Source organism: Macrobrachium nipponense, chromosome 46 (genome assembly GCF_015104395.2).
Source record: "Macrobrachium nipponense isolate FS-2020 chromosome 46, ASM1510439v2, whole genome shotgun sequence".
NCBI lineage: Eukaryota > Metazoa > Arthropoda > Malacostraca > Decapoda > Palaemonidae > Macrobrachium > Macrobrachium nipponense.
Genome location: NC_061106.1, coordinates 45,562,903 through 45,576,584, shown reverse-complemented (window position 1 = coordinate 45,576,584; position 13,682 = coordinate 45,562,903). Strand labels below are relative to the sequence as shown.

The 13,682-nt window shown below is 38.4% G+C and overlaps 1 protein-coding gene and 1 long non-coding RNA gene across 2 annotated transcripts in view; one reads left to right on the top strand and one right to left on the bottom strand.

Moving 5' to 3' along the window:
* The window catches only part of LOC135215005 (mediator of RNA polymerase II transcription subunit 27-like), a 28,814-nt gene extending 15,576 nt beyond the window's left edge, over positions 1-13,238 (bottom strand). Inside the window, exon 1 of the mRNA XM_064249540.1 lies at positions 12,844-13,238. Within this exon, the coding sequence (XP_064105610.1) occupies positions 12,844-13,094 (251 nt within the window). The 5' untranslated portion in view covers positions 13,095-13,238. The remainder of the gene's footprint in view (positions 1-12,843) is intronic.
* LOC135214628 (uncharacterized) lies at positions 7,093-8,381 on the top strand. The gene is made up of 4 exons (XR_010314446.1): positions 7,093-7,742; positions 7,880-7,955; positions 8,082-8,174; positions 8,301-8,381. It is a non-coding gene; the product is annotated as an uncharacterized LOC135214628 (long non-coding RNA).
* Positions 13,239-13,682: the final 444 nt, after the last annotated feature.

Sequence of the window (13,682 nt, the reverse complement as noted above, 5' to 3'; positions counted from 1 at the left end):
GTTTTTTTACCTATAATAGTTTAAAGTAGTAACCGCTTTTTTCAAGGTAGATCTATAGGGTAAACAACCGTGGACGATCCATCGTCATCGCGCTGGCCAGGCCTTATTCACTCGATATTAATTGGTGAAACAAGAATACAATTACAACTTTAAGCATACAAATTGCAACTTTAAGCATACCATTCAAAACATTGAAGTTTTGTCAACATAATGTGATATATGAAAGCCCCATACGAACTAAAATATGCACGTGAGCTCTTTGTAAAATATGTTTTCAAGGCAGTTTTGAAATCCAATATGGCAGCAACAGTGTGGCTGGCCGGTCTAACCACGGACAATCCACCATCCTTCCCAGCACTCATTTGAACAATGTTAGCGTATATATGTAACGTTTATTAATCTTACTCAAGATTGCAGTTGTAATCAGCACAATAAAACATTTTGTTTCCTATATTAGTGAAAGTATGAAACTTTTTATTACCAGGGTCATGGTTTGAACTCAATGCATTTTTACCTTGTAATCAGTGGTTTTATCCTTACTGCCATCACAACTGAAACTCCACAGTGCTTATTTGATTGTAATTATACACATTTTGGTCTTGATTCACTCCACATTGCATTTGAACCACATTGCAGTTCCTGGTTCCTAAGTACTCACTCCACAAACACAGTTACGAGCAGCAGACGACAACACTGAATATGAGGTGCAAAGCTTTATTCCCTTAATTGTTTACTTTACTCATTATTTAGTTTAACTTTACTTCAAAATGTTTATTCAATTCATGTCTATTATCCCATTTTTTGCAACCTAATTAACCCCGAAAAATTACAAATATTTCGAATGTATACTTAGGAGCAGACGACACGAGGAAAAATGACTCATTGTTGCCAATCTAGTGGAGCGTCACACATACACCAATGCATTTACAAACTGTTTCCATGAATTTTAGTTGTCATAGTAATGCAGTAATGATAAAATTGCAGTAATATGTATTACATACTACAAATAGCTACGCTAATTTCACTTATTTCCCCGGTTTTGTTTAAGTCTTATACCCAGTTTGGAGGGTAAACACATACCAATTGACAACACTGATAAACAATTGAAGAGCGCAAAACATCGCAAAGAATGCCATAGTCCCCCTGAATAAGTATAAATAAATGCTTTTAAGTGGTCGGGTGTACGATTGTTGTGATGAAAGTGCCCCCGCGTCTAGGGGTACAAGTGGTGTGCGGATTTAGCACAAGAAATTGGAAGTTTACTGACACAGGCAATCTTCTAAATATTTCGAGTTGTAAGTAAAAATTTCTAAAGCGTTTTGGTGAAGTTTGCACTGCATTGGCCAACCTTTTCATTACCCTCTGTTTAAATCTTAAAATATGGCCTTAATTTCTAACTTTGGAGAAAATACTTACTTCCAAAGAAGAGTAGAGGTCTTTAGCTCCTTCTCTCACCAACAACAACTCGTGACTGACGACCATCTCCGATGTCAGGACGTGTTAAAAGTACTTTTTCGGAGGGTGGCCAGCCGTGATAGTCGGTGAGTTGGGCCAGTCCACGCAGTGTTTTACCCTACTACAAATAGATACGCTAATTTCACTTATTTCCCCGGTTTTGTGTAAGTCTTATACCCAGATGGCGTCAATCTTCGAAATATTTGGAGTTGTAAGTAAAAACTTCTCATTACCCTCTGTTTAAATCTTAAAATATGGCCTTAATTTCTAACTTTGGAGAAAATACTTACTTCAAAAGGAAAGTAGAGGTCCTGAGCTCCTGTTATCACCACCAACTACACATGACTGATGACCATCTCCGGTGTCAGGACGTGTTAAAAGTACTTTTTCGGAGGATGGCCTAGCCGCGGTAGTCGGTGAGTTGGCCAGTCCATGCGGTTGTTTACCCTATTAGGGTAAAAAATCACGGACGATCCACCATCATCACGCTGGACGGGTCTTATTCACTCGATATTTAATTGGTGAAACAAGAATACAATTACAACTCTAAGCATACCATTCAAAAGATTGAAGTTTCGTCAACATAATGTGATATATGAAAGCCCCATACGAACTAAAATAAGCATGTGACGCTCTTCGTAAAATATGTTTTCAAGCCAGTTTTGAAATCCAATGTGGTGGCTATCGTGTGGATGGACAGGTGGAAACTATCTTTCCCAGCCTTCCCAGCACTCATTTGAACAATGTTAGCATATATATGTAACGTTTATTGATCTTACTCAAGATTGCAGTTGTAATCAGCACAATAAAACAACATTTTGTTGCCTATATTAGTGAAAGTATGAAACTTGTTATTCCCGGGGTCATGGTTTGAACTGAATTCATTTTTACCTTGTAATCGGTGGTTTTTATCCTTACTGCCATCACAACTGAAACTCCACAGTGCTTATTTGATTGTTATTAAACACATTTTGGTCTCAATTCACTCCACATTGCACTTTAACTAAGTTGCTGTTCCTGGTTCCTAAGCGCACACGCCACAAACACAGTTACAAACAGCAGACGACGACACTGCAAAGTTATATACCATAAAAAGTTTACTTTACTCGTTATTTAGTTCAACTTTACTTTGTTATTTAAAAATGTTAATTTAATTCATCTCTATTATCCCTTTTTTGCAACCAAATTACCCCGATAAATTACAGATATTTCTAAGTAGATACAATCCAATGTTTCTAACCTTGTCGTACATCTGGCTGCCGAAAACCATAGAGGAACAGACTACGGATAAGTGGATTATAATGGGGTTTTTTTTCCCTAGCACTTTTCATTGATTTAAGTCTATATTAGCATTTTGATTTTTTTAATAACTGTATGCCAGAAATAAATGTAACCCTTTTAATGTTTGCATGCTAAGAATGGCAAAATCATCGTTGCCACATTAGTGAAGCTTCACACATACTCCGATGCATTATTATAAACTGTTTCCATGAATTCTAGTTGTCATAGTAATGCAATAATGATAAAATTGCTTTAATATTTATGTATATATACTTCCAATACATAGCCTAATTTCACCAATTTCCACGTTTTGTGTATATTCTTATACCCAGTTTGGAGGGTGAACACATACCGAATGGCACTCACTTACTTCACTTCACAACAGAGAGAGAGAAGAGAGAGAGGAGAGAGAAAGAGAGACGAGAGAGAGAGAGAGAGAGAGAGAGAGAGAGGAGGAAGGCGAAGGAAGGAATAAGGAAAGGAGTGGCGGTGGAGGGGGGGGGGGGGGGGGGAGAGGGTAGGTGGAGCTTTTTACGCGCTTTCGTATCCATTTCTGGATAATGAAATTTTTGTCACTTGGTATGCGGACAAGTGTCGTTATCCTTTACGATTAGTGATTCACGATACCCTTATAAATTACGGCACTGGGTGTATAATGCACAATAGCAAAATCTCGTTCTGATAAGAGTGTTCGTTACAGAAATATTGCCAAAAAACATGATTGCACTGTCTCTGAAACCCACAGTAGGTATGCTGCTTAGTTGTCAATCAAGTTTTTTGTAATAAAGTATTTTTTACAAGCTAGCTATTGCATAAATTTGTATTTTTCTCATTCAAAACATATACCCCTCAATGCTAACTTTCCTCTTTTAACGACTTTCTGGTCATTGCAAACTCGGCCCCATAATTTCTTACGGTGCGAAAACAGACAGAGGCCCAGGGACCGAAAGCGATTGCGTCACACTACGGCGGTAATCCGGCAGTAAAACATCTTCATATATCCAAAAAGTAAATAATAAAGATATATATGCACATTACGATTATAACAATTACATGAATAGTTGATAACAATCTGCATGGATAACTGGTAAACTGTTCTGCAAGAAAGTTGAGTATAGCAATTATTTACAATAGGTACGAAAGTCAAGATGTCGTGCGTCATAATACAGGACTTGAAAGAACGTTCTAATTCTGAAAAATAATTACTTATATTTAAAAATATCTAGTGCACGCTTTGTCGTCTTCTACCAAAACAGTTGTTTACTTCAAAACGTCGTGGTAAGGGACCGTGTTCCGATTGTTGTGATGAAAGTGCCCCAGCGTCTGTGGGTACAAGTGGTGTGTGGATTTATCACAGGAAATGGGAAGTTTGTTGACACAAGCGACTCCGTAAACATCGAGATGGCGTCAATCTTCTAAAAAATTGAAGCGTAAGTAAAAATCTCGAAAGGGTTTTGGGTGAGATTTGCACTGCCGTGTACAACCTTTTCACTACCCTCTGTTTAATGCTTTAAATTTGGCCTTAATTTCTAACTTTGGAGAAAATACTTACTTCGAAAGGAGAGTATAGGTCTTTAGGTCCGAATCTCACCAACAGCAAGTCGCGACTGATGCCCATCTCCGGTGTCAGAATACGTTATAAGTACTTTTTCGGAGGGTGGCATGCTATGATCATCGTTGAGTTGATCCAGGCCAGGCGGTGTTTTATCTTACTATTCCGCGGCGGCCCAGACTATGGCAGTTGCGGTTTTTCTATGCAGATTAACCTCCAGAACAAGATTTTTAAATAATATTTGTTCGGACGACTGTAATTAACCCCCAGGGGCTCATACTAAACACAGTAAAATACATTTGACGTTCCAATTCCTGGTGGCTTTCGTATTCGCGGGGACGAACGATGCGGAATGCTTATATAGGGGGAAACACCAGCGACTACAAACCCTTATCACAGTGGACAGGTCTTATTCACTCGATATTTAAATGGTGAAACAAGAATACAATTACAACTCCAAGCATACCATTCAAAAGATTGAAGTTTCGTCAACATAATGTGATATATGAAAGCCCCATACGAACTAAAATAAGCATGTGATGCTCTTCGTAAAATATGTTTTCAAGGCAGTTTTGAAATCCAATATGGCGGCTACCGTGGGATGTACAGGTTCTGATCAGTGACGACAATCATCTTTCCCAGCCTTCCCAGCAATCATTTGAACAATATTAGCGTATGTATGTAACGTTTATTGATCTTACTCAAGATTGCAGTTGTAATCAGCACAATAAAACAACATTTTGTTGCCTATACAGGCGGTCCCCGGGTTACGACGGTTCCGGCTTACGACGTTCCGAGGTTACGACGCTTTTTCTTAAATATTCAATGGAAATTCCGTCCTGGGTTACGACGCTTGTTCCGAGGTTACGACGCTGACGCTTCCGACGCTCCGAGTTAACGACGCTTTTAAAAAACGCATGCTATGATAAAAATCCTTTATAGTTTAGCACAGTACATAATAAAAATATGTTTTTGGTTACATTACAACAAAAATTTTGAGGTTATGATGATTTTTGACACTTTTTTTTTTTCGTATTTTTTGAATTTTTTTTACTGACGCCGCATATGCGGAACTAGTTTGCGGGCGAATGAATACACTAGCTTGGGATGCACAGTTTAAAACAGTCCAAAAGCGCAAATATAATGAAAAATCATTGCTTGTTTCCAGTACATAATTAAAAAAACTAAGTTTCTGGTTAGATTACAACACAAATTCCAAGGTTACGACGTTTTGTTATGCTTTTTAACGATACCTCATATGCAGAACTAGTTTTTGAGCGGAGGTGCATAAATTAATTAACGCTATTAAACTGTATGGTAAATTGACCTCCGAACAACGACCTCGGACGGTCGAGGACGCCAAGCGTAACAATACGAAAGGACGCCACTTCAATCGCGTGCCTGCCTGCATTCCACTAGGTTGTGTGCTGAGACGTTGCTGAAATTCCTTGCCATTTTCGCTAATTTACAATGGCTCCTAAACGCCAAAGTACTTCTCCGATGATAGTTCATCCAAGAAGAGGAAGGTCATCACGATGGAGGTCAAATATGACGTGATAAAGCGTTCGGAGAAGGGAGAAACTAACACCGAAATAGGCCGTTCTTTAGGCTTGAGCAGGACCACGGTGGTAACCATTGTGAAGGATAAGGAACGTATTCTGAAGCACGTTAAGGATGCTGCACCGATGAAGTCAACGGTGATAAACGAGAAGCAACGTAGCCAGAGCATTGTTGAAATGGAGAAATTGCTCATGATCTGGCTGGAGGACCAGAACCAGCGACGTGTTCCGGTGAGCTTAAGTGTGATCCAGGAGAAGGCTAGAGCGCTGCATGAGGCAGTAGTGAAAAAGTTTGGCGAAGGCAGTGCTGGTGGTGAATTTTCCGCGAGTAGAGGTTGGTTTAACCGTTTTAAGGCTCGTGCAAATTTGCATAATGTGAAGCTGCAAGGTGAAGCTGCTAGTGCTGATAGCGAAGCAGCAGAAAGTTTTCCAGGTGGTTTGGCTGAGATAATTAAGGATGGTGGTTACACGGCTGACCAAGTCTTTAATGTGGATGAGACTGGATTATTTTGGAAAAGAATGCCAAATCGAACGTACCTTTCCAAGGAGGAGAAGTCAGCACCTGGCCATAAAGCTGGAAAGGAGCGACTGACTTTGCTGTTTGGGGCCAATGCAAGTGGGATTTGAAACTGAAGCCCTTGCTGGTGTATTTGGCCGAGAATCCCAGGGCTTTCAAGGGCATTTTCAAGAGTCAACTCCCTGTGATTTGGAAATCTAACAAGAAGGCGTGGGTTACCTTAATGGTCTTCGAAGATTGGTTCAATGACCATTTCGTGCCAGCAGTGGAGCGGTATTTGACTTCGAAGGGTCTGCCTTTTAAGGCCCTCTTAGTCCTGGACAATGCCCCTGGTCACCCTTCAAATTTGAGCGACATGCATCCTAATGTGAAGGTGGTGTACCTCCCACCCAATACCACATCGCTGATACAGCCAATGGACCAGGGAGTAATAGAAAATTTCAAATTTCAAGGCTTACTACCTTAGAAGGACCATACGTTTTGCTTTGAGGGCCATAGAAGCTAACAAGGAGTTGACACTGAAGCAATTCTGGAAGGGCTACAACATTGCAAGTGCTTGGGACGAGGTGAAGACGACCACTTTAAATGGGGCCTGGAGGAAACTGTGTCCACAGTTTGTGCACAGTTTTGAAGGCTTTGACCAGGCAGAAGACGTCGAGACTGTGACGAGGAAGATCGTAGGGCTAAGCAAGAGGCTGCAACTAGATCTTGAACCTGATGATATGTAACAGAGCTGCTGGCTTCCCATGGAGAGGAATTGTCTGCAGAGGACTTACTAGAACTTGAACAACAAATGATTGAGGAAGAGGAGGCGGCACCAGAGCCAAAACCCAGGTCATTAACTGTGAAAGGCTTGTCAGAGGGTTTTACTCATCTGGAGAGAGCCTTGGCTTCTTTTGAGGCAGAAGACCCTAACGTTTCTAGGTTTGACAAAATCAAGAGAGGAATCATGGATTTGGTGACTTTCTACAAGGAGACCCTGAAGGAGAAGCAGACGAAGAGAAGTGTGCAGTCCAGGCTTGACACTTTCTTTCACAAGTCTCCAGTACCACCACCTCCCACTCCTAGTCCTGGTAAGGAATTCTGAACTGTTTTACTAATTTATGTGTTTACATAGTGTACATATTAAAATGTGTTAATTTTTTAATGTAACAACTAAATGTAAGAGTAAATTGTAACTTCATTAATTTTCATCATTTGTAATTTTATTGCAGAAGTGGTGACAGTTCCAGATCCCCTGTACTACCTGTGACAGTTCCAGATCTCCCTGTACTACCTGTGACAGTTCCAGATCTCCCTGTACTACCTGTGACAGTTCCAGATCCCCCTGTACCTGGACCCTCTGTATCAGCCCGCCCACCTGCACGTGTACAATCAGGTTAAGCAATTTCATTTTTCTCATTTTCATGTTGGAAATTGTTTACACCCTACATACATACGTACACTAACTTACATAGTGGTACAATGTGTTTGATGTTGCATAACCTTATTATTTTTTTTTTTTTCCATTTTCAGACCCCTTTGATAGTGACAGTGACCCAGATGACCCTGAGCCTTTCCATGGTTTTTGATGCCTCGCCCTATACATCAGGTAAGGAATCCTAACAAATTTGTATAAAATGTTTATAAATTGCTATAGAAATTTTATTAAAAGTGTACATATGCTACAATTACATCCACCTTATAATATATTTATGTACCCTATCATTCTTTCCAGATGTAGATGTTCCCTCATCAGTTGATACAAGTATCACCTCCCCAGAGCCCAAATCAGTTGATACGAGTAGTATCACCTCTCCCATTCCTTCAGGTAAAAGAATTCTTCATTTTTTATATTGAACATACGTATTACACACTACATATGTCAAACAGTAATAACATGTGCAGTAGTTACAGTAGTAGTAACTATCATTTTATATATTTTTTATCATTCCAGACTCCCAAGCACCTGCCCATCCCACTCCATAGCCCAGCCACCCACTCTCATGTACCATATGACCATCCCAGTAAGCAAGCAACACTAGAATTTGGTAAGGACATTTTTTTTTATTAATGTTTTAATATTACATATGTAATAAACCATGTTATGTATGTAACATACATACTATAATCATATGTATACCCTGTTATGTATGTAACATCATACTATACTCATATGTACTATTACATTATCATTCCAGACTGGCATGCACCTGTGACTTACATAAACCAGACCTCTACATAGCCTACATGTCTTCATTTTGCTGGAGGTAAGGAATTCTCAGTTGTGTTTAATGTTTGCATACGTACAATAAATTTTGTACACCTAAGTGGTTACATACTGTCCTTTAATATTAATTCTTCATTCCAGACTGCCCATCATCCTAGCCTGTTATCTGTGATAAAGCACACTGAAGTTAGGTTTGGAATGCATCCTTATCATGAATGCTCTACACCTCCACCTCCATCTCCCACAACCTAGGTAACAGCTTGAGACTCACTAAAAGTTGGTAAGTTATGTAAGGAATTTCTAAATTAAGTTTATACTACATGTTATATGTGATATTAAACCACTGTATGGTGCATATTACTGTATGTAACTTACTATGCATAGAGTACTTACTAACATACTAATTATTTTTTGTACATTCCAGAACCCCCTGAATGATGTAGGCTATGGGGCCACATAAGACTTTGTCCATCCAGGGTTACGATGAATGCAAAATATAAACTAAAGGTAAGGAATTAATTAACATACATTAACTCTTTTAGTACTCTTGATATATCTACAGTAATTAACATATGCATTCACAACTTTCTGAAGTGTATATTTTGTACACTAATTTTGTTACTTTTTCCTTCCAGAACCAACATTTTTCACACAACTCCAGGTTGTTACTACAAGTGTCATCAAGGATAACTACTACAAGTAGAAGCACCATTTTTGGATGGAAAAAACCCTTCAGGAAAGTATACGTATCACATGTAACATGTAGTGTAACAAAGTATGAACAGTAAGGTTTTTACATACAGTAGTACAATATTACATACGTACATAAACTTTTTTTTACAGGAATTTCCAACCAAGTTTGATTATGTACATATGTAACATGTTATAAACCACTGTACGTATGGTTACTGTATGTAACTTACTAAACATACATAACATGACTTAACTTTGATACTTTTTTGGTACATTCCAGAAAACCAGGACCCCCTCCATGATGCAGGCTATGGGGCCACATAAAACTTTGTCCAGGGTTACTACATAACATAAGGTAAGGAATATATAGTAGTAATTAACATACATTAAGTAAGTTTTATATACTAAAAAAAAGTGACCAAGATCTCTCACATGGGATAAGTGATCAAGGTCCCTCATGGAATTGGTACTGTACACTCCCTGCTGAACAGGGGGTGTAGACCAATCATTTACAATAATGCATACCAGTTGATATTAAACCACTGTATGGTGCATATTACTGTATGTAACTACTATGCATAGAGTACTTACTGACAAAATTATTTTTTGTACATTCAGAACCCCCCCTGAATGATGTAGGCTATGGGGCCACATAGACTTTGTCCATCCAGGGTTACGATGAATGCAAATTTAAACTAAAGGTAAGGAATTAATTAACATACATTAACTAAGTTTTATACATGTTATATATGTGATATTAAACCACTGTATGGTGCATATTACTGTATGTAACTTACTATGCATAGAGTACTTACTGACATACTAATTATTTTTTGTACATTCCAGAACCCCCTGAATGATGTAGGCTATGGGGCCACATAAGACTTTGTCCATCCAGGGTTATGATGAATGCAAATTTAAACTAAAGGTAAGGAATTAATTAACATACATTAACTTTTTACTCTTGATATAACTCAAAGTAAGGAATTATAAACTAAAAGTAAGGAATTAATTAACATACATTAACTCTTTTACTCTTGATATCTATAATTTACATATTGTATTCAGGACTTTGTGTAGTATTTTGTACTAATTGTGTTATACTTTTACCTTCCAGAGCTACCAGACTGGGATTTTAGTGTACTCCAGGATCTAACAAATACATACGTACTACTACGAAGTGTGCAATGCATAATATAGTGTATAGTGTTTAGTGTATACCCTAAGGATTAAGTGTAGTACATTGTGCTTTTTAGTGTCACAAGAGTTTAATAAAGAATTATACCTTCAAGAACCATCCTTTGCCATTGGAATAACCACACTACACATCATGCAATCTACTTGCATGTCACACAGGTAAGGTCTCTAACTTTTTCTTAGTTTAAGGCATATTTCCAAGTGTCGTTCCGGCTTACGACGATTTTCGGCTTACGACGCGCCTCAAGAACGGAACCCCCGTCGTAACCCGGGGACTGCCTGTATTAGTGAAAGTATGAAACTTTTTATTCCCGGGGTCATGGTTTGAACTGAATTCATTCTTACCTTGTAATCGGTGGTTTTTATCCTTACTGCCATCACAACTGAAAGTCCACAGTGCTTATTTGATTGTTATTATACACATTTTGGTCTCAATTTACTACACATTGCACTTTAAACAAGTTGCTGTTCCTGGTTCCTAAGCGCGCGCGCCACTAACACAGTTACGAACAGCAGACGACAACACTGCAAAGTTTTATTCCCTAAATTGTTTACTTTACTCGTTATTTAGTTCAACTTTACTTTGTTGTTTAAAAATTTTAATTTAATTCATGTATATTATCCCTTTTTTGCAACCAAATTACCCCAAAAAATTACAGATATTTCTAAAGTAGATACAATCAAATGTTTCTAATGTTTTCGTACATCTGGCTGCCGAAAACCATAGAGGAACGACTACGGATAAGTGGATTATGTACTACATATTTTTTTTTTTTGCTTTTTTTGTTTTTGCTAGCACTTTTCATTGATTTAAGTCTATATTAGTATTTTGAATTTCTTTAATAACCGTATGCCAGAAATAAATGTAACCTTTAATGTTTGCATGCTAAGAATGGCAAAATCATTGTTGCCACATTAGTGGAGGCTTCACACATACGCCGATTCATTATTATAAACTGTTTCCATGAATTCTAGTTGTCATAGTAATGCAATGATAAAATTGCTTTAATATTTATGTATATATACTTCCAATACATAGCCTAATTTCACCAATTTCCACGTTTTGTGTGTAGTCTTATACCCAGGTTGGAGGGTCAACACATACCGAATGGCAACAGAGAGAGAGAGAGAAAGGAAGGCGAAGGAACAAAGAAGGAAAGGGGTGGCGGTGGAGGGGGGGGGGGGGGGGGGGGTGGGGGGGGAGGTAGGTGGAGCTTTTTGTGTGTGTTCGTATCCATTTCTGCATAATGGAGTTTTTGTCTCTTGGTACAAGGACAAGTGTCGTTATTCTTTACAATTAGTGATTCACGATACCCTTATAAATTACGACACTGGGTGTAATGCACTATAGCAAAATCTCGTTCTGATACGAGTGTTCGTTGCAGAAATAGGTATTGCCCAAAAACGTGCTTGCACTGTCGCTGAAACCCATAGTAGGTATGCTGCTTAGTTGTCAATCAAGTTTTTTGTAATCAAGTATTTTTTACAACCTAGCTATTGAATAAATTTGTATTTTTCTCAATCAAAACATAATTTCTTATGGTGCAAACGATTGCGTCACACTACGGTGATAATCTGGCAGTAAAACATCTTCATATATCCAAAAAGTAAATAATAATGATATATATGCGCATTGCGATTATAACAATTACATGAATAGCTGATAATCTGCATGAATAACTGGTAAACTGTTCTGCAAGAAAGTTGAGTAAAGCAATTATTTACAATAGGTACGAAAGTCAAGATGTCGTGACATCATAATACAGGACTTATTATTGAAGTGCAATCTTCGTTGTCATCTTCTACCAAAACAGTTGTTTACTAACAAACAACCCGGTGAGGGACCGTTTTCCGATTGTTGTGATGAAAGTGCCCCAGCGTCTGTGGGTACAAGTGGTGTGCGGATTTATCACAGGAAATGGTTAGTTTATCAACACAAGCGACTCTGCAAACATCGAGATGGCGTCAAGCTTCTACAATATTCAAGCGTAAGTAAAAATTTCGAAAGCGTTTTGATGAGATTTGCACTGCGTTGGACACCCTTTTCACTACCCTCTGTTTAATGCTTTAAATTTGGCCTTAATTTCTAAATTTGGAGAAAATACTTGCTTCGAAAGGAGAATAGAGGTCTTTAGCTCCGTTTCTCACCAACAAGTCGCGACTGATGCCCATCTCCAATGTCAGGACACGTTATAATGTACTTTTTTTGGGATTGTTCACGCTGATCGTACATGGTCCACTCTGTACCCTGCGGTTTTTTACCCTAAAAATACCGCTTTAAAGTAAAATACACCAGCTAGGTTAAGTTACCACGAGCCTACGGCAGACCGGTAAGGAACCCCCTACCCCTGCATCCAGAAGAAACCCTAGTCTAACCTACCTCAACTGATTTTTAATATTTTCCAAAACGAGGGCGTATTTCTCGCAAATATTATTACTGCTACTACTACTATTCTCTTGATTCTGCTGCTGCTGTTGCTGTTGTTGTTGCTGCTGATCGTCTTCATTCTCTTTGGGTCCCTCGGCGACTGTTCGGAAATAATGCGTTACCTGGCTCCTCAAACTCCTCACGCCATTCAAGGTCGTCATGAGGGTCTCGACGTTCGACCCAGTTGTCTCTTGCGCTGCCATGACGACTTCAATTCGTTACCCGGTTTAATATTGGGACGAGTGCGAAGGAAATTCAAAAAGCTACCTAGTATATGGCGAAGTCAGAGAGACTTCCTCAACTCAACTTTCAGAGCGTTTGTTTACAACTTATCCGTCAGGCGTTCACGACCAACGCCCAAGTAATAAGCCTTATGAAGAAAATTAAAATTATATTGTTGGAAAATTCCTATTTAAAGAAAAAACATAATTAAATATGAAAAGAGACCTTAAATAAGATGTTGAAAAAAGAGAAAAAAGAATTAAAGAGCTTAACAATTAAAAATAACTCTTACGATTAAGAGGCGCCGTTGTAAAGGCATTGCATCACCCCATAACCAACAAACCAACCTGCTGTTCTTTTAATAGATAATAGATGGTAGAAGCAATTTTGTAAATAGAGAAAGTGAAAAGATAGTGAGCAAGACAGAAGATACATAAAGAAATCTTGAAATAAAGCTCATAAACACCCAAGGACTGACAAAAGCAAAAATAATCGAGCTAGTGGAGATAACAAAAGAAAACTCAATTATGTGCATCACAGAAACACACCTTAAACAGCAAAAATTACTA